This window comes from Moschus berezovskii, chromosome 4, assembly GCF_049115385.1.
Source record: "Moschus berezovskii isolate FMDL1 chromosome 4, NW_MosBer_1.0, whole genome shotgun sequence".
NCBI lineage: Eukaryota > Metazoa > Chordata > Mammalia > Artiodactyla > Moschidae > Moschus > Moschus berezovskii.
In genome coordinates this window covers 25580040-25601801 of record NC_142463.1, presented here as the reverse complement: position 1 = coordinate 25601801, position 21762 = coordinate 25580040, and the positions used below count along the sequence as shown (strand labels likewise).

Sequence of the window (21762 nt, the reverse complement as noted above, 5' to 3'; positions counted from 1 at the left end):
AAGAGAGTAAATGAACCTTGTGTGTGATTAGACTTAGGCCAAAACTTCATTTACCACTGTAATCTTCCATTTTTATATTCCCAGGAGAATTAATATTAGAGTTAGCATCTAGTCATCTAAAGATCTAGATTTTCCTTTAATTGGTACACAAAACCTTAGTAAATAGCCACAGGTCTCTTAGGGGAATTCTTAGAGGAAATTTTACAATGCTTATGGTGGCTTTCTTGCATTGTCTTTAGGGGACCAAGGACTTTGTGTTTGGAAACTGAGAGTAACTATGACTCTCCAGTGTAGTTATTATGGAAGTAAGGATCTGGGTTGCCAGATCTAGGTTTCTGCTGTTTATAGATCAAGTAATTTTAGTCAGCTGACTTTCAGTTTTGTTTCTAGGAGTACCCCATTCAATGAAGTACTATTAAAGATTTCTGCAGGTTGAAATCTTCTGATTCTTACATTTCATCCATGCTGTCTATTAACATCATTGCTTCCACCTTTTTCTTGTTGAACTCTGCTCTGTGACCTCTGCACTGTGGGATCCCATCATGCCTATTAGGGAATCTTTTTCAGTGGTGTCATTAGCCTTGAAACACCTGTCTTATTCCCTACCCACAGAAGGCAGCTACTACAGAGTTTTTCAAGGATGTAGATTTCCTTACTAATGTGTTTTTTCAGTGCTTTAGTACGGTGTTCTCTGGGATCTCATAGATAATGTCGTGGGATGATGTGCATATATTCAGGTTGTACGTGATTAATCCACTCCAGCATTCATGTTTTTCTAAGCATCTTGATTTCTTCTACATTTTTCCAGGAAAGTTTGGGCATTTCATCCTCATTAAATGTAGACTCATTTGGGATTTAAGTTTCCTTCGGTCAACAAGAAAACTGTTAGAGGTTCTTACAGCTGCTTAAGCAAACATATTCGGAGAAGGCAATGGCAAGCCACTCCAGTACTCTTGCCTAGAAAATCCCATGGACGGAGGAGCCTGGTAGGCTGCAGTCCGTGGGGTCGCTTCACTTTCCCTTTTCACTTTCACACATTGGAGAAGGAACTGGCAACCCACTCCAGTGTTCTTGCCTGGAGAATCCCAGGGACGGGGGAGCCTGGTGGGCTGCCGTCTATGGGGTCACACAGAGTCGGACACGACTGAAGTGACTTAGCAGCAGCAGCAGCAGCAAGCAAACATATTATATTTGGCCCTATCCAAACTCTTTTTGTCAAACTCACTTCAAATTTATTTCCACAACTATTCCCTAGGATTTTGCTGATATAATTTATCAAAATCTTATAATTACTTTTGGATATAAGCTATCTTTTCTCAGTTAATATGTTGTAGTTGCTTTTGTGGAGCATGCCTGCTGCTGCTGCTAAGTTGCTTCAATCGTGTCCGACTCTGTGCGACCCCACAGACAGCAGCCCATCAGGCTCCCCCGTCCCTGGGATTCTCCAGGCAAGAACACTGGAGTGGGTTGCCATTTCCTTCTCCAATGCGTGAAAGTGAAGCTCAGTCGTGTCCGACTCTTGGCGACCCCATGGACTGCAGCCTACCAGGCTCCTCTGCCCATGGGATTTTCCAGGCAAGAGTACTAGAGTGGGTTGCCATTGCCTTCTCCAGGAGCATGCCTACATCTGACTTTAGAGGTAGTAAGGAATGGTGGAGGTAGGTTTTTGAATAGGCATCTACTTTCAAGGGAACTGTCTCAGGTAATAGTATTAATAGTTTTTAAGCAAGAGGCTAGTCTTCTCAACCATGGGAGGGGGAGTTGTTTCTGCGTACAAAAGAGGCTCAGAGAGACTCAAGGGGTTCACAGTTCCAACCTTTATCTGAATTCACTCAGGTATATGCATTTCCTGGGCTTCCCTGGTGGCTCAGCTGGTCAAGAATCCACCTGACATGTGGGAGACCTGGGTTCGATCCCTGGGTTGGGACGATTCCCCTGGAGAATGGAACAGCTACCTACTCCAGTTTTCTGGCCTAGAGAATACAGTCCCCTATACAACCTTATTTGGTCCATGGGATCACAAAGAGTCAGACATGCCTGAGCAACTATCACTTTCTTCCCCATTCCACATCTTAGTTTCTCACTCTTTCCACAACAGTGCCTTAACTTTCACAAGAGAGATTTAAAAAGCATGTATATTCAACTTTCACTATAGCTATGTAAGCTGAAAACTTAAATTTTGAGTCTGATTTTTAGGAGAATCATACCTTTGGTTACAAGAAATAAGAACCTTGTTTAAAAGTGTCACTTCAGAAACTCTAACTTTCTTAACATGAATGAATGGAATGTTAACCCCCCACTAGTGAGTCATTCTGTTCTGTAAGCTCTCCTTTGGAGTCAGAAGCAACCTGCTCATAGTTGTTGTTATCATTATTACCACCATAATGGTCAGGTTAGATCGTCATTTGGTTCCTTCAGGCACTTGTTTCAATAGTGATAGTTAATCATTATGCCAGTGCATGGCTTGGATCACTAATATCCCATTTTCCGTTGGCAAGGAGCTAAGCACTGCATTGAAGGTCAAGGCCATAATCAAGGCAGTTCCTGAATCCTGTGTTTCCTGGGACACCTTCATTATCAAGAAAATGAAACCACACTCCAGGGTATTTTTAACAGAGGTGTTCAGTTGGTGAAGAATCCGCCTGCAGTGCAGGAGATCCAGTTCGATCTGTGGGTCAGAAAGATCCCCTGGAGAATGAATGACTGCCTACTTCAGAATTCTTGCCTGGAGAATCCCATGAATTCAAGAATCCAAAAATACTGTATTTTTGCCTGGAGAATCCCACGAGCCTGGTGGGCTGCAGTCCATGGGGTTTCAAAGAGTCGGACACGACTGAGTGACTAAGCACGCAATGTGGGATCAGTTAAACAGGTTTGGAGTACTAAAAGAGCAAAAAAGTAACACTGAAGTAATTTAGGCATAATAATTGCTTCAGGAAGTTACCACTCGAAGGTGTAAGAAATTAACAGAACTAAATCTCAGAAGGGCTCTTTGGAATGGAGGATGAGACTTCTGTGGTATGTATCTCAGAATGACAAGAAGCTGGTTTTAAGAATGCTGAAAAAAGCATGCGACTGAAAGCTGCAGGGTGATGCTAATGGAAATGCATGTAAACAGGAAGAAGGAAATCTTTCTTGCCCTCCTTCTAGTTACTAAGTTCTATCTAGTATCCTCTATTTGACAGTGTCTATCAGGAAACCTTAAAGAAAAAAATACAATTTTGCAGAAATCCTAGCTCCTAAATTACAGAAGACTATACAAGGGTGGATTTGGAGTTAAGAAACAATAAGTCAGTGACTAAGCTACTATTTTTCTTAGGTTCTGAGACATTGTGACAACATTTAGATGCATGAAGTGTTGCACAGATTCTGTTCTTAGATACTTAGAAACTCACTTTGGATTCCAGCAGTGACTTTCTTCCTGCTTTGGACATTTTCTCTGTTCTCATGTCTTCCTTCCTGTATTACTTTCCTTGACTGTAACAACTGGGAGAATGGATAGGTTTTTGTCTTTGAATCAGCGATTACTAGAGTGCCTGAACTCAGTTAAGTGCCTGAACTCAGTTAAGATCTAAGCTAGTCATGATAAGACTTTTTGACAATAACCTACAGTGAGATATATTTGGAATCTAAAACACATATTACAAATATGTCCCAGAATCAAAAGTTTTTTGAAACAATACTTATTTCTAGCTATTAAACATACTGATAATTTCTATTCTGTTCTGTTCTCTTCTACTCTATTCTTAGTCTTGTTCTAATTCTATTCTTTAAAATATGAAGTAAATGTAAATATTTTCTCCTTCTTAATTGTATAAACAATGCTTAACCTAGCTTGTTTTTGGTCATTCCTGTTGTTGTTCCTATTCGAGCCCCCCACCCATTAACTTACTTTAACTTCAGGGTGAGAAGAAAGGTATTTTAGAACTGAGCTTATAGTTCTTATGTTGAAGAAGAATTATACAATAATGATATTTATTATGCTCCCCCACTACTGTTCCTGCTGAGGGGGAAAACAGTGACATTATGTATATATAAAATATACAATAAGTCAGAGAAAGAAATCCAAGTTCTTTAAATTATTTTTCCTCTCATTAGTTTGTTAAATGTGTATCTTCTGTGAAAAAGTATTGAACTCGGCAGATGATATGGCCAATAAAAACACAAATGTGAGCTTCGTAATTATTGGTAGTGGTGAGAAGTTAGAGCTAGTCTGAGGTAGTAAAATGTGCTCTGAGTTGAAAAATATTCAATCTGAGATATGAAGGATAATTTAATTAGCTAGAAGAAAGGTGAAATTTGGGGATGGGATGGGAAGGAAAGATTGTTCTTAGAAGAAATGGTTAAGGTTATTTGGTTTAGGAATACTAAAGTTTCAGAATAGTTTTTGTGGAAAGTGTAGTTAATTAATGACTGGGTAAGTAAATCAGAGTGGGTTAAGAAAACACTGTAATTCACAAGAGTTTAAATGATATTTTATCAACGTAGAGCACAAGACAAAAAAATAATTTAATGATATGTGTGATACTACGATGAGAGGGAAAGTAAGGTGGCTTTCACTCAGTGGGAGAGATTTTGTGAAAGAATTAGAATTTAAGTTAGTCCTTGATGTACAGGTAGATAAATTTGATGTGAAGAACAACACAAGCCAAGTATGGAGTAGATCTTTAGTGGTAATTTGTAGTGATTTGGTTGATGATAATCCTTTTTTATCAATATTTCAGTGACTATGGAGGTGAGACTATATCAGGACCTGCATTTGATCCAGCAAGTCACCCAGTTCCAGCTCCAGCTCCTGCTCCCTCTTCCTCTTCAGCATTTCGACCTGTAATGCCATCTAGGCAAATTGTAGAAAGGCAACCGCGGATGCTGGACTTCAGGGTTGAGTACAGAGACAGAAATGTTGATGTGGTACTTGAAGACAGCTGTACTGTTGGTAAGGTTTTTCCTACCATATAGCCTTCACAAATAAAAAATTTATTAGGTAAACATTCAGCTCATATTTTCTTTTGAGTTGACTGCTATACCAAGAAGGGGGGAAAAAAAACAGATTGCTGTTGTTCCATATAGATTATTGTGTTCTAATTTTAATACTGTCTTGAGATTGAGGTAAGTTTGAGAAGAAAGTTTTTTTGTTCTACATATACAGAATGGTATACAAAGCTGTTTCAGGGCAGATACAAATCAAAAATCTCAGAGCTTAAAAAAATGACAAAATTATTAAGTACATTGATATCAGACTTTTTAGCTGAAGTGCCCTCATTTTTAATACTGATTACTGAGAGATCAGAAATAAGACATTTCCATCACTTTTTCTCCCTGGTGGCTGAATAAATGCTTTAGCATTATTCTTTCAAAGGAGACACAAAGTGTATGCCTGCCATTTTAAGACAAACTATCAAAATTCTGTAGAGAAACTATGTTGAATTCATATTCAATTCAGATTATTTGATCCATGTTTGTTGTAGAACCAGAAATTGTATTAATTTTTACTTTAATAGAATTTTGCCTTAAATCTAAATTTTAAATATTTCTGAAATTTTGCTTTTGTTCCTTTTTGGGGAGATTCTTATTTAATTTTATTAATTGAAGTACATTAAGAGAAAAGTTGATGCTGTGAAAGTGCTGCACTCAATATGCCAGCAAATTTGGAAAACTCAGCAGTGGCCACAGGACTGGAAAAGGTCAGTCTTCATTCCAATCCCAAAGAAAGGCAATGCCAAAGAATGCTCAAACTACCGCACACTTGCACTCATCTCCCACGCTAGTAAAGTCATGCTCAAAATTCTCCAAGCCAGGCTTCAGCAATACATGAACTGTGAACTTCCAGATGTGCAAGCAGGTTTTAGAAAAGGCAGAGGCACCAGAGATCAAATTGCCAAGATTGAAGAGAAAAGTAAGGCTGTTAAAACTAATCAGATAGTTATTCCTTTACTTATATCCATTAAGAAACTTTCCGCTATTCGGAGGATAAATTTCAAGTCTTTTAACATGGCCTGTAAGTCCCTGCTTGACCAGATACTGCTGCATTTCTAGTTTTCATCTATTTTCACTCTCCTTCTTACTCACTGTGCCCAACTTGTAATGGAATTCTTTTGGTTCACTGAATGGGTTATACCCAATAGGGTATTTGGACTTGTTCTTTTCTTTGCCTAAATTCCTCCACATGTAAATGAGATATGTACAGTATAGTTTTATTAACAGTAGCTACATTGTTTTACAGCAGATGTTTATAACTTTTTCATTTTTAGAAGTGAAACTCTATATCCACTGAAAAGCAACTCCCCGTTTTCCCCTACTGCCGAGTCCCCTGGCTGTTGTCATTCTATTTTCTGCTTCTATGAGTTTGACTACTTTAAATACCTTATATAAGTGAAATCATGAAGCATTGTGTTTCTGGATTATTTCACTTAGTATGATATCCTCAAGGTTCATCCATATTGTAACATATTACAGGATTTCCTTTTTTAAAGCTGAGTAATATTCCATTGTTTGTATGTACTGTATTTTCTTTATCTGTTCATCTGTTTATGGGCGTTTAGGTTGTTTCCACCTCTTGACTATTGTAAATAATGCTGCTGTGAACATGGGATTGCAAATGTCTCTGTGTGTGTGTGTGTATGTGTTGGTTTTTTCCTCTGTTTTTTTTTTTTTCTATATTTCATTTTATTGGAGTATAGTTGATTTACAATGTTGTGTTAGTTTTAGGTGTACAGCAGAAGTGATTCACACACAGTTATATGTGTATATATGTTCTTTTATTTTTGAAATTCTTTTCTCATATAGGCTATCACAGAATATTGAGTAGAGTTCCCTGTGCTATATAGTAGATCCTTGTTGGTTATCTGTTAATATCTTATATATAGTAGTGTATGTGTATTCATTCCAGGGTTCCAGTTTATTGCCACCCCTCCCCATTTTCCCTTTGCTAACTGTAAGTTTGTTTTCAGTATCTTTAAGTTCATTTCTGTTTTGTAAATACATTCGTTTCTTTTTTTAAAAAGTAGATTCCACATATAAATGATATCATATGATATTTGCCTCACTTCACTTAGTATGATAATCTCTAGGTCCATCAGTGTTGCTGCAAATGGTGTTATTTCATGCTTTTATATGGCTGAATAATATTTTGTTAGAGCTTCTCTAGTAGCTCAGCAGTAAAAAAAAAAAAAAAGTCTGGCTGCCAGTGCAGGAGACGTGGGTTCAATCTCTGGGTCAGGAAGATCCCCTGGAGAAGGAAATGGCAACCCATTCCAGTATTCTTGCCTGGGAAATACCATGGACAGAGAATCATGGTGGGCTGCAGCCCATGGGGTCGCAAAGAATGAGACACGACTTAGGGACTAAACAACAACAAATATTCCATTATATATAGGTACCACATCTTCCTTATCCATTCCTCTGTCAATGGACTTTCAGGTTTGTTCTTTTGGATTAATACACAGAAGTGGCCTTGCTGGATCATATGTTATTTCTGTTTTTAATGTTTGAGCAGCTTCTATAATCTTTTGCATAGTGGCTGAACATTTTACATTTCCAGAAATAGTATGCAAGGATTCCTTCCAATTTTTCCACATTACCAGTGCTTGTTATTTTCTGATATTTTGTTTTTGTTTTTATAATGACCATCCTAACATGTATGAGTGATATCTCTTTGTAGTTTTGATTTACAGTTCATGATGATTGAGCATCTTTTTATATAGCTGTTGATCATTTGTATGTCTTTGGAGAAATGTCTATTCAAGTCCCTTGCTGAGTTTTAAATTCGATTATTTAACTTTATTGCTATTTAGTTGTGCATTTCTTTGTTTTGAATATTAACCCCATAACAGATATGTAGTTTGCAAATATTTTCTCCCATTCTGTAGGTTCCCTTTACTCTGTTATTTCTTTTGCTGTACAGAAGCTTTTTAATTTAGTCCCACTAGTCTATTTTTATATTTGTTGTCTGTTTCTGGTGTCATATCCAAGAAATCATTGTCAAGATAAATATTATGGAATTTTCTTAATGTTAGCTTCTAGGAGTTTTGCAATTTCAGATTTTTAACCCATTTTGAGTTAATTTTTGGGTGTGGTGTAAGATAAAGGTCTAATTTCATTCTTTTGCATGTGGCTATCCAATTTTGCCCACACTGTTTGTTAAAGAGACTCTATAATGTAGACTTGGAACCCTTGTCAAAGATCATTTGACTTACGTGTGGGTATTATTCTGGACTTTATTTTATTCTCCTCTTTATGCCAGTCCTGGGCTGTTTTGATTACTTTGTAAAATTTCTTGAAGTCAGTTAGTGTGAAGCTTCAAGTTTCATTCTTCTTTCTCAAGATTGTTTTGGCTATTTAGGGTCCTTTGTGGTGCCATATGAATTTTAGTATTGTTTTTATTTGAGATCGTTCTACTTTTTAAAATGTAGGCATCTATTGCTAGAAATGTTCCTCTTAGTACTGCTTTCCATAAGTTTTGGTAATGTTACGTTTTCATTTGTCTGATGATATTTTCTACTTCTCTTTATTTCTTCTTTGGCCTATTGGTTGTTCGAGCATTAAATTGTTTAATATCTATATATTTGTGAATTCAGGGATCAAACCTGCATCTCCTGCATTTGCAGGTGGATTCTTTACCTCTCAGCTGCCAGGGAATCCTGACATATTTGGTTACAAACAAGTTAACAGATTTAAGAAGACTGAAATCATACCGACGCGATTGTCAACATCCACTGGATCATGGAGAAAGCAAGAGAGTTCCAGAAAAACATCTATTTCTGCTTCATTGACTATGCCAAAGCCTTTGACTGTGTGGATCACAATAAACTGTGGAACATTCTGAAAGAGATGGGAATGCCAGACCACCTGACCTGCCTCTTGAGAAACCTGTGTGCAGGTCAGGAAGTAACAGTCAGAACTGGACATGGAACAACAGACTGGTTCCAAATAGGAAAAGGAGTACGTCAAGGTTGTATATTGTCACCCTGCTTATTTAACTTATATGCAGAGTACATCATGAGGAACGCTGGGCTGGAAGAAGCACAAACTGGAATCAAGATTGCCAGGAGAAATATCAATAACCTCAGATATGCAGATGATACCACCCTTATGGCAGAAAGTGAAGAGGAACTCAAAAGCCTCTTGATGAAAGTGAAAGAGGAGAGTGAAAAGGTTGGCTTGAAGCTCAACATTCAGAAAACGAAGATCATGGCATCTGGTCCCATCACTTCATGGGAAATAGATGGAAAAACAGTGGAAACAGTGTCAGACTTTATTTTTTGGGGGCTCCAAAATCACCGCAGATGCTGATTGCAGCCAGGAAATTAAAAGATGCTTACTCCTTGGAAGGAAATTTATGACCAACCTAGATAGTATATTAAAAAGCAGAGACATTACTTTGCCAACCAAGGTCCGTCTAGTCAAGGCTATGGTTTTTCCCGTGGTCATGTATGGATGTGAGAGTTGGACTGTGAAGAAAGCTGATCGCTGAAGAATTGATGCCTTTGAAATGTGGTGCTGGAGAAGACTCTTGAGAGTCCCTTGTACTGCAAGGAGATCCAACCAGTCCATTCTAAAGGAGACCAATCCTGAGTGTTCATTGGAAGGACTGATGCTAAAGCTGAAACTCCAATACTTTGGCCACCTCATGCGTTGAGTTGACTCACTGGAAAAGAGTCTGATGCTAGGAAGGATTGGGAGTGGGAGGAGTCGGAGACGACCGAGAATGAGATGGCTGGATGGCATCACCGACTTGATGGACATGAGTTTGAGTGAACTCCGGGAGTTGGTGATGGACAGGGAGGCCTGGCGTGCTGTGATTCATGGGGTCGCGAAGAGTCGGACATGACTGAGCGACTGAACTGAACTGAACTGAAATCATACCTTGTATTTTACCAAACACAGTATAATGAAACCTAAAGTCAGCAGCACTTTCCTTTATGCTTTTCTTCTTGAATTTATTATCTATCCTGAGCATGTTCCATATGTGCTTAAGAAGAATATGTATTCTTGTGCTGTTGGGTGTTACGTTTTATACATGTCTGTTAGTTCCATTTTGTCTATAATTTTTGTTCAAGTCCTTATTGATCTTCTCTGTGGAAGTGTTATTCATTATTGAAATCCTCTGTTTTTTTTTTTGTTGTATTATTCTCCCCTTGATTCTTTCCTTGTTTGCTTTGTAAATTGGGTTCTTTGATGTTGAGTACATATATGCTCATAATTGATATGTCCTCCTGGTGAATTGCTTCTTTTAATTATATAATATTTTCTCACAACATTTTTTTCTTTTTTTTCTCTTAAATTGAAGTATAATTGATTTACAGTATTGCGTTAGTTTTAGGTATCTAGTATAGTGTTTCAGTATTTTTGTAGATTTTGTTCCCCTATAGATTATTACAATGTATTGGGTGTAATTCCCAGTGCTGTACAGTTTATTTATTTCATGTATAGTAGTGTGTTAATCCCATACTCCTCTAATTTTTCTTCCCTGGCTCCCTCTCCCCATTTTTAGCCATAAGTTTGTTTTTTATGTCTTTGGGTCTCTTTCTATTTTGTATATACATTCATTTGTATTAGATTTTTTAGATTCCACATATAAGTGATATCATATATTATTTGTCTTTCTCTGTCTGACTTATTTCACCAAGTATAATATTCTTTGGATCTATCCATGCTTCTGCAGATGACAGCATTTTGTACGTTTTTATGGCTGAATAGTACGTGTGTGTGTGTGTGTATGTGTGTGTTTGGGGGAGTGGGAGGGAGGGATAGGGAAAGCGAGGGATCTCCTTCATCTAGTTGTTTGTTTTTGGACCATTTACACAGAGTATCTTTTCTCATTCTTTCAGTTTCAGCCTGTATGTGTTCATAAATCTAGTCTCCTATAGACAGTATATGAGCTTCCCAATGGCTTAGTGGTAAAGGATCAACCTGTCAATGCAGGAGATGCCTGAGACGTGGGTTTTGATTCCTGTCTCAGGAAGATACCTTTGGCAACTCACTTCAATACTCTTGCCTGGAAAATCCCATGGACATAGGAGCCTGATGGGCTATAGTCCATGGGATTGCAAAGAGTTGGACACACTAGGCATACACACAACATACAGCATATAGTTGGAGCTTGTGTTTTTAATCCATTTAGCCTGTCTTTGTCTTTTGATTGGAGAGTTTTATCCATTTACACTTAAAGTAATTACTGATAGGAAAGGACAAACTTGCCATTTGTTAATTATTTATTTCTGTCTTGTGGCTTTTTTATCTCTATTTTCCTCTTTTACTGTCTTCCTTTGTTGATTTTCTTTTTTTTGGTAGTGTCATTCTTTGATTCTTTTCATTTTCTGTTGTGTATCTTCTTTAGGTATTTTCTCTGTAGTTTCCATTGGGTTTATATAAGACGTCTTACAGTTACTGCAATCTATTTTAACCTAAATTCAGTCATATACAAAACCTCTGCTGTTTTATTCTCTCCTCTTTTTGTTCAGTTCAATTCAGTTCAGTCACTCAGTCGTGTCCAACTCTTTGCGACCTCAAGAACTGCAGCTTGCCAGGCTTCCCTGTCCATCACCAACTCCTGGAGTTTACTCAAGCTCATGTCCATTGAGTCGGTGATGCCATCCAACCATCTCATCCTCTGTCATCTCCTTCTCCTCCTGCCTTCAATCTTTCACAGCATCAGGGTCTTTTCAAATGAGTCAATTCTTTGCATCAGGTGGCCAAAGTATTGGAGTTTCATCTTTAGCATCAGTCCTTCCAATGAACACCCAGGACTGATCTCCTTTAGGATGGACTGGTTGGATCTCCTTGCAGTCCAAGGGACTCTCAAGAGTCTTCTCCAACACCACACTTCCAAAGCATCAATTCTTTTTCGCTCAGCTTTCTTTATAGTCCAACTTTCACATCCATATATGACTAGCGGTAAAACCATAACTTTGACTAGATGGACCTTTGTTGGCAAGGTGATGTCTCTGCTTTTTAATATGCTGTCTAGGTTGGTCATAACTTTCTTTCCAAGGAGCAAGCGTCATTTAATTTCATGGCTGCAATCATCATCTGCAGTGATTTTGAAGCCCCTCCCAAAATAAAGTATGTCACCTTTTCCACTGTTTCCCCATCTATTTGCCATGACGTGATGGGACCAGATGCCATGATCTTAATTTTCTGAATGTTGACTTTAAGCCATCTTTTCCACTCTCCCCTTTCTCTTTCATCAAGAGGCTCTTTAGGTCTTCGCTTTCTGCCATATAAGGGTGGTGTCATCTGCATATCAGAGGTTATTGATATTTCTCCGAGCAGTCTTGTCCAGTTTGTGCTTCATCCAGCCCAGCATTTCTCATGATGTACTCTGCATATAAGTTAAATAAGCAGGGTGACAATATACAGTCTTGACATATTCCTTTCCCAATTTGGAACTAGTCGGTTCCATGTCGAGTTCTAACTGTTGCTTCCTGACCTGCATACAGATTTCTCAAGAGGCTGACATCTGTTGGATCATCAAAAAAGCATGAAAGTTCCAGAAAAGCATCTGTTTCTATTTTATTGACTACGCCAAAGCCTTTGACTGTGTGGATCACAACAAACTGTGGAAAATTCTTAGAGAGATGGAAATACCAGACTGCCTGACCTGCCTGTTTTTGTTACTGATTCATAAATTGCATCTTTTCATATTATGTATCCATTAACATATTTTTAGTTATATTTATTTTTTGCATTTTTGTCTTTTAACTCCTCTCTCAGATTAAGTGTTTTAAGTACCACTGTTAAAATATTTGTGGTTTGTTTCTATGTAGTGTCTTCATGTTGCAACTTAGAGTACTCTCTTTAGCATTTCTTATTAGGTGGGCCTACTGTTGATGACCTCATGCAACGAGTTGACTCACTGGAAAAGACTGTGACTCTGGGAAAGGTTGGGGGTGGGAGGAGAAGGGGACGACAGAGAATGAGATGGCTGGATGGCATCACCGACTCTGTGGACATGGGTTTGAGTGAATTCTGGGAGTTCGTGATGGACAGGGAGGCCTGGTGTGCTGTGATTCATGGGGTCGCAGAGAGTCGGACATGACTGAGCGACTGAATTGACTGACTGTTGATGAACTCTTTCAACTTTTGTTTATCTGGAAAGTCTTTATTCTGCCTTGATATTTGAAGGATAATTTTACTGGCCATGGTATTCTTGTTTGGTGGTTTTGTTCTTTCAGCACTTTGAATATATTATTCTACTCTCTTTCGACTGGAAAGGTTTCTACTGAGAAATATCAGCTGATCGTCTTGTGAGGGTTTCCTCTATGTGACAAGCTTTTCTCTTGCTGCTTTCACATTTTTCTTTATCCTTTAATTGCCAGGTGACTCAGTGGTAAAGAATCCACTTGCCAATGCTGGAAACTCAGGACATGTGGGTTTGATCCCTGAATTAGGAAGATTCCCTGGAGTAGGAAATGGCAATCCATTCCAATATTCTTGCCTGGAAAATTCCAGGGACAGAGGAGCCTGGCAGGCTACAGTCCATGGGGTTGCAAAGAGTTGTACATGACTGAGTGACTGAGCATACACGCACACATTCACATCCTTTAATTTGACAGTTGGATTTTAATGTGTTTTGATGTGGATTTCTTAGGATTCATCCTTCTTGTTATCTTTTGTGCTTTATGAATCTGAATGTCTTTTCTTTCCCATATTTGGGAAGTGTTCAACCATTATTTCTTCAAATATGCTTTCTCCTTCCCTCTGCAGCTCCCATTATGTGTATATTTGTCTGTTAGTGGGTTACCATAAGGCCTTTGGCCTTTCTTCAGTCTTTTTTATCCTTCATTTTATTTCTCTGGATAATTTCAAGTGACATGTTTTAGCACATCGATTCTTTCTTCTTGTTAATCACGTCTGTTGTTGAGCCCCTTTAGTGAAATGTTCAACTCACTTATATTTTTCAGCTCCAGGATTTATGTTTGATTCTTTTTTATAGTTTTTATACTTGCTCTTTGCTGATATTTAAAATGAGCTTGCATTTTTAAAATCACAAAACTCATCTTCTGATATTGAAAAATAATTTTATTTATCTTTACAGTAGTATTGTAGTTAGAATTGACCATGCTTATTGCTCATATGTATTTTCAGTAATATTGCTAAGTTATCCTTGGTATATTAGGAGGGTATTAGCAGGACTTGCGGAGAAGGCAATGGCAAGCCACTCCAGTACTATTGCCTAGAAAATCCCATGGATGGAGGAGCCTGGTAGGCTGCAGTCCGTGGGGTCGCTAAGGGTCGGACACGACTGAGCGACTTCACTTTCACTTTTCACTTTCCACTTTCACACATTGGAGAAGGAGGTGGCAATCCGCTCCGGTGTTCTTGCCTGGAGAATCCTAGGGACGGGGGAGCCTGGTGGGCTTCCGTCTATGGGGTCACACAGAGTCGGACACGACTGAAGTGACTTAGCAGCAGCAGCAGCAGCAGGACTTGACTTTCTTGGCATAATGATGAATATATTCACCGTAATTAGAGAAGTAACTCAGTGCCATATCATACTTTCTCTTTTAAATCATAAAATTATCTCCAAGTTTTATCTATTTTAAGAATGCTAGAATATAGTTCTGTATTAAATAAATTTTAACTGCTATTTTATAGCATGTGACTGAGTAGTTAATAGTGTCTCTTTCAAACTGACCTGATTCTTTTTGTTGTGGGAGACCTAAGTTCTATCCCTGGGTCAGGAAGATCCCCTGGAGAAGAAAATGACAATCCACTCCAGTATTCTTACCTGGAAAATCTCATGGATGGAGGATGAGCCTGGCGGATTACAGTCCATAGGGTTGCAAAGAGTCAGATATGACTGAGCGACTTCACTTTTTTATTGTTGAAGTTTTGAGGATATGGTGAAAGTTCATGGATATTTTAATCACTTGAACCACTTTTTGTTGGTTCACTCAGTTGGAGTCAGTTTTGTGTCTCTGCTCATTTCAAAGACGGTGATCAAAATGTTCACTTCTTGATTATATATGTTAAAATTATACTTTAATTCTATCCTAGTTTGGAGAATGTGAACTATTTTAAAGCTTTGTTACAGAAATATATGATAGAGTTTCTAGGGGTCACATTTTGTAAACTCTTCAGTTGCTCAGTCGTGTCCGACTCTGTGACCCCATGAATCACAGCACGCCAGGCCTCCCTGTCCATCACCAACTCCTGGAGTTCACCCAGACTCATGTCCATCAAGTCGGTGATGCCATCCAGCCATCTCATTCTCTGTCGTTCTCTTCTCCTGCCCCCAATCCCTCCCAGCATCAGAGCCTTTTCCAGAGTCAACTCTTTACATGAGGTGGCCAAAGTATTGGAGTTTCAGCTTTAGCATCAGTCCTTCCAATGAACACCCAGGACTGATCTCCTTTAGAATGGACTGGTTGGATCTCCTTGCAGTCCAAGGGACTCTCAAGAGTCTTTTCCAACACCACAGTTCAAAAGCATCAATTCTTCGGCGCTCAGCTTTCTTCACAGTCCAACTTTCACATCCGTACATGACCACTGGAAAAATCATAGCCTTGACTAGACAGACCTTTGTTGACAAAGTAATGTCTCTGCTCTTTAATATACTATCTAGGTTGATCATAACTTTCCTTCCAAGGAGTAAGCGTCTCTTAATTTCCTGGCTGCAGTCAGCATCAGCAGTGATTTTGGAGCCCCCCAAAATAAAGTCTGACAATGTTTCCACTTAATTTACTGTAAAAATGGATTTCTGCTGAAGTATGATAGAGTAGAAGCATTTGAGTTATCATTCATTTTGAAAACAAATACAATTTAAGTAGCTACATACATTTTGTAAATGAAACTTGATTTCAAATAAATTGTAAGCCAGATACTATTATAGTATATAGTATCTTTCTCCTACTTGTCCACACTGTTCCAGTTTTTTATTTGTTCTGGATTATAGTTATTCTCTTATTGTGAATTATATACCAGTTAAATAATCACATAATGCATGTTTTCTTTGTTCATTGTTGGTTTGTTAATATGCATGTGGAAGGCACACTCAGGGATATTTGAAATTGTTGGAAGTTCTTTTTTTCTTTCATTTCTTTCACTGCTTTTGATTAAGTTCTCTTAGTTTCACGGTATCACTTGAATTCCTCTTTTATTTTGATCCCTTATGTTGCAGTCCAAGAATTAATTTCTTTCATTAGTTATTGTAACAATTCTTCCCTCTGTTTCGATTCTTTCAGTTTCTTCCTTCCTCTAATCTGTATCTTACATAGTTTTCCTATGGTGATCTTTTATAATCTTTCTAAATCTCCTCATATCCTTTGTTGGTACCTTACTTTCTATATTGTTTGACTTTGTCCTTTCTTGTTTGAGTTTTCTGAAAAGCTTACACTCATCTTTCAATACCATGAGTAAATATCTCCCTTTATGAAGCCCTTCCTAACCACCGTGGACATAGTTACTTTGATTCATCTCCTATGATATCATAAAATTTTGTGTATACTTTCAAAATTGATTTTAAAGCATTTTACTCTTTTTTTGTGTTTTGGTTTTCCCTTGTGAATGTTAACTTCTCAAACTCAGAGACCAAGTTCTATTTTTTCTCTTAATTCTTCCTCTAACTGCAATGTTTGGCAGAGTAGTATCAGTTGAGAGAATGTATGTCTCAGTAAATGAGCATGTGTATAAATTTGTATGCACATTAATTCATCTACTGCAGGAAATTTAAAAAATAGACACATGAAATTTTATGTGACTTACAATGTAATTGTTAGTTTTTGGCTGTTGGCCATCTTACTGTTATTAAGGAGTTGGATAAATACTACTTTTCCTGTATCTATCTATCTATGTATGTAAATAAATACTAAAGTACAGAGAGATGCTCAATAAGATAATGCCATTCCTATGTTATTACCAGGAAGACTTTACAAAATATAAAAATAAGCCTAAAGGCAGCCAAGAACTTTATATCAGAGTGACACCTAGTGGTAATTGTATTGGTCTGTTAATATTTTTGTATCCTTTTTATTACTGTAGTTTCATTTTATTACAAAATTGTTCTGGGTTTTCTTGAATAAATTTAGAGAATTATTTTAAAGCACTAATACTATCTAGTGTGAAGTAGTATCATCTTGAAGATAGGAATTATTGTATATTTTTATGTCGTAAGATCTAGCAATGGACATACAGGTATTTGTTCAATAAAATCTGTCTGCAAACCTACTTTTGCTGGGCCTGTTCAGCGTAACCTTAAGTTCCATTTCTGGAGTTTAGCATAAAAATAGGTTTGTTGTAAGTTGAACCATTTGCCTTATTTATTAATTTTTTAAATCTTCTTTCTTAAAAAAGAGCCTTTAATCCTTTTATTATGTTGAATGCCATTTTGGTGTAAAAGTGTTTGATTGAGTATGGAAAGAGTTAAAACATTACCAAGTGCATTTGAACCTAAAAAAAATAGTTTGGAATGTTTCAAACCGATTTTTGTCTTGAATATATGAACTTGTTTTCTGGTCTTGACTCTTAAATGGAGATAAACTCTGTAATTTTTTTGTTAGTTGTTATCAGTACATGTGGCAAGAAATAGTGGCAATCTTCTTTGCCTCACATATATAAATCAGCATGAAGCAAGAGAACTGATCATAGCTTATACTTTTGAAGAGGAAAGATAGCAAATGTTGTCTATTAGTAGTAGTATTCTTTGGTCCATCAGCAAACTCATGTCTGTTGTCACCATGTTAACAACTATGTACTCCACAGTATTTATAAAATAATTTTTCAAGTTTTATTGAGTTATAATTGACATAGAGCACTGTTTAAGGTGTGAAACATAATGATTTGAGTTATATACATCATATAAAGTCAGTTTAAAATCTAAATAAAATCTAAATAAGCAGCATCCCAGACTGGTCTTACAGTGCATAATTTATTTTTATTTATGCATTAGCATTTTTAAAAAATTTAGCCTCACATTTTTAGATACTGTGCTTTAGTAAACATTTTTAAAATAGAGATGTATATAAAGGACAAAATGAGTACCTTCCCTCTCTCTGATTCTTCAAAAGTAAAAGTGTCGAAGGGTTAGTTGCTCAGTCATGTCCAACTCTTTGCCTGTAGCCCGTCAGATGCTGTGTCCATGGAATTCTCCAGGCAAGAGTACTGGAATGGGTGACCGTTCCCTTCTCCAGAGGATCTTCCCGACCCAGGGATCGACCCAGGGATCCTGCATTGCAAGTGAAATCTTTTCTGTCTGAGCCACCTCTGATTCTTAAATCCATGCAATTGTCAGTTTGGTGTGTGGTTTAAGTTTGACATTTTATAAAATGTCTTCATCTGGAAATAATGTTTACTCAGTTACTTTCATTCCTCATGTGACTTTTGTTGTCATATCTTCATAGCAAGGCAGTGAAGATCAGAGGCATAAAATTATGTTTTCTAACATCTTTATTTTCTTCCATTCATGTTTCAATCTCCTCTTCCTCTGATAGTTCCGTATCATCTTCCTTTGAAAGATTTTAAAATAGCTTTATTCCTTTTTAAAGGAATAATCATACATAGTAATGGCTTGCACATACATATACAAGCATACCTTGGAGATACTGTGGGTTTGGTTCCAAGACTACTACAATAAAGTGACTGTCACAATAAAGCAAGTTAAATGACTTTTTTGCTTTCCCAGTGCATTAAAAAATTGTTTATATTGTACTATAGTGTATTAAATGTGCAGTAGTATTATGTCTAAGAAAATAATCCACATTCCTTAAAAATACTGCTAAAATTTGCTAATCATCATTTGTGCCTTTGGCAAGTCATAATCTTTTTGCTGGTTGAGGATCTTGTCTCAGTGCTGATGAATGCCGATTGATTAGGGTGTCGGTTGCTGAAGCTTGGCTTGCCTGTGACAGTTTCTTAAAATAAGACAACAGTGAAGTTTTCCGCATCAATTGACTCTTCTTTTCACAAATGATTTCTCTGTAATGTGTGATGGTGTTAGATAGCATTTTTACCCACAGTGAACTTCTTTCAAAATTGGAATGAATCTTCTCAATCCCTGCCACTGCTTTATCTACTAAGGTTATGTAATATTCTAAGTCCTTTGTTGTTATTTCAGCATCTTCACAGCATCTTCACTAGTAGTAGATTTTATCTCAAGAAACTACTCTCTTTGCTCATGCATTAGAAGCAACTCTTCATTTGTTCAAGTTTTACCATGAGATGGCAACAGTTCAGTCACATCTTCAGGCTCTCCTTCTGATTCTGGTTCTCTTCCTGTTTGCACCACATTGGCAGTTACTTCCTCCGCCGAAGTCTTGAACTCCATGAAGTCATCCATGATGGCTGAAATCTACTTCTTTCAAACTCCTGTTAATGTTCATATTTTGACCTCTTCCCATGAATCATGACTATCCTTTATGGCGTCTATAATGGTGAATCTTTTCCAGAAGGCTTTGAATTTACTTTCCTCAGACCCATCAGAGGAATTATCATCTATGGCAGCTATAACCATATGAAATGTATGTCTCAAAAAGTAAGACTTGATATTTGGAATGACTGTTTCATCCATAGGCTGCAGAATACATGTTGTGTTGGCAGGCATGAAAACAACATGAATCTCTTTGTACATTTCCATCAGAGCTCTTTTAAAACCAGGTGCGTTGTCAGTGGAGAGAAATAATTTGAAGGAATCTTTTTTTTCTGAACAGTAGGACTCAACAGTGGGCTTAAAATATTCAGCAAATATGTTATCAGATCTGTTTTCATCCAGGTTTTGTTGTTCCGTTTATAGAGCACAAGCAGAGTAGATTTACTGTGATTCTTAATGGTACTAGGATTTTCAGAGTGGTAAAATGACTATTGGTGGCATTAGCCCCCAACAAGAGAGTCAGCCTGTCCTTTGTAGCGAGTCACTGACATCTCCAGAATCACTGTGGATAGTCTGCACCCATGAAATTAAAAGACGCTTGCTTCTTGGAAGAAAAGCTATGACAAACCCAGACAGCATATTAAAAATCAGAGGTATCACTTTGCCGACAAAGGTCTGTCTAGTCAAAGCTATGGTTTTTCCTAGTCATGTAAGGATGTAAGAGTTGGACCATAAAGAAGGCTGAGTGCCAAAATATTGATGCTTTCGAATTGTGGTACTGGAGAAGACTCTTAGCGAGGAGAGATAAGAAAACTTTCCTCAGTGATCAGTGCAAAGAAATAGAGGAAAACAATAGAATGGGAAAAACTAAATATCTCTTCAAGACAAATTAGAGATACCTAGGGAGCATTTCTGGAGAAGGCAATGGCAACCCACTCCAGTGTTCTTGCCTGGAGAATCCCAGGGATGGGGGAGCCTGGTGGGCTGCTGTCTATGGGGTCACACAGGGTCGGACACGACTGAAATGACTTAGCAGCAGGGAGCATTTCATGCTAAGATCGGCACAATCAAGGACAGAAATGGTATGGACCTAACAGAAGCAGAGGATATTAAGAAGAGGTGGCAAGAATACATAGAAGAACTATACAAAAAAAGATCTTAATGACCCAGATAACCACAGTGGCATGATCACTCACCTAGAGCCAATCATTCTAGAATGTGAAGTTAAGTGGGCCTTAGGAAGCATCACAGTGAACAAAGCTAGTGGAGGTGATGGAATTCCAGTTGAGCTATTACAAATCCTAAAAGATGATGCTGTGAAAGTGCTGCACTCAATATGCCAGCAAATTTGGAAAACTTAGCAGTGGCCACAGGACTGGAAAAGGTCAGTTTTCATTCTAATTCCAAAGAAAGGAAATGTCAAAGAATGTCAGACTACTGCACAAATTGCACTTATCTCACTCATTAGCAAAGTAACGCTCAAAATTCTCCAAGCCAGGCTTCAACAGTGTGTGCACCGAGAACTTCCAGATATTCCGGTTGGGTCTAGAAAAGGCAGAGGAACCAGAGGTCAAATTGCCAACATCTGTTGGATCATTGAAAAAGCAAGAGAGTTCCAGAAAAACATCTACTTCTGCTTTATTGACTACGGCTAAGCCTTAGACTGTGTGAATCACAACAACTTGGAAAATTCTATAAGAGATGAGAATACCAGACCATTTGACCTGACTCTTGAGAAGTCTGTATGCAGGTCAAGAAGCAACCATTAGAACTAGTCATGGAACAACAGACTGGTTCCAGATTGGGAAAGGAGTACATCAATGCTGTATATTGTCACCCTGCTTATTTACCTTGTATGCGGGGTATCATGCAAAATGCCGGGCTGGATGAAGCACAAGTTGAAATCAAGATTGCCTGGCATTTCGCGTGATACTTTGCAAAGAAGTATCAATATTTCAAAAGAGAAATGTCAATAACCTCAGATATGCAAATGACACCACTCTTATGGTAGAAAGTGAAGAACTAAAGAGCCTCTTGATGAACGTGAAAGAGGAGAGTGAAAAAGTTGGCTTAAAATTCAAAATTCAGAAAACTTAAGATCATGGCATTTGGTCCCATCACTTCATGGCAAATAGATGGGGAAACAATGGAAACAGTGATAGATTTTATTTTCTTTGGCTCCAAAATCACTACAGATGGTGACTGCAGCCATGAAGTTAAAAGACACTTGCTCCTTGGAAGAAAAGTTATGACCAACCTAGACAGCATATTGAAAAGCAGAGACATCACTTTGCTGACAAAGGTGAGTCTAGTCAAAGCTGTGGTTTTTCCAGTAGTCATGTATGGATGTGAGAGTTGGACTATAAAGAAAGCTGAGTGCTGCTGAAGAGTTGATGCTTTGGAACTGTGGTGTTGGAGACGACTCTTGAGAGTCCCTTGGACTGCAAGGAGATCTA

The 21762-nt window shown here is 37.8% G+C and overlaps 1 protein-coding gene across 3 annotated transcripts in view; it reads left to right on the top strand.

Annotated features, from left to right (window-relative positions):
* The window catches only part of FAF1 (Fas associated factor 1), a 514461-nt gene that overhangs the window by 156177 nt on the left and 336522 nt on the right, over nucleotides 1-21762 (top strand). For all 3 annotated transcript variants that reach the window (XM_055403873.2, XM_055403872.2, XM_055403871.1), the window contains exon 4: nucleotides 4725-4936. In XM_055403873.2, coding sequence (XP_055259848.1) covers nucleotides 4831-4936 — 106 coding nt within the window. In that variant the 5' untranslated portion in view covers nucleotides 4725-4830. The remainder of the gene's footprint in view (nucleotides 1-4724; nucleotides 4937-21762) is intronic.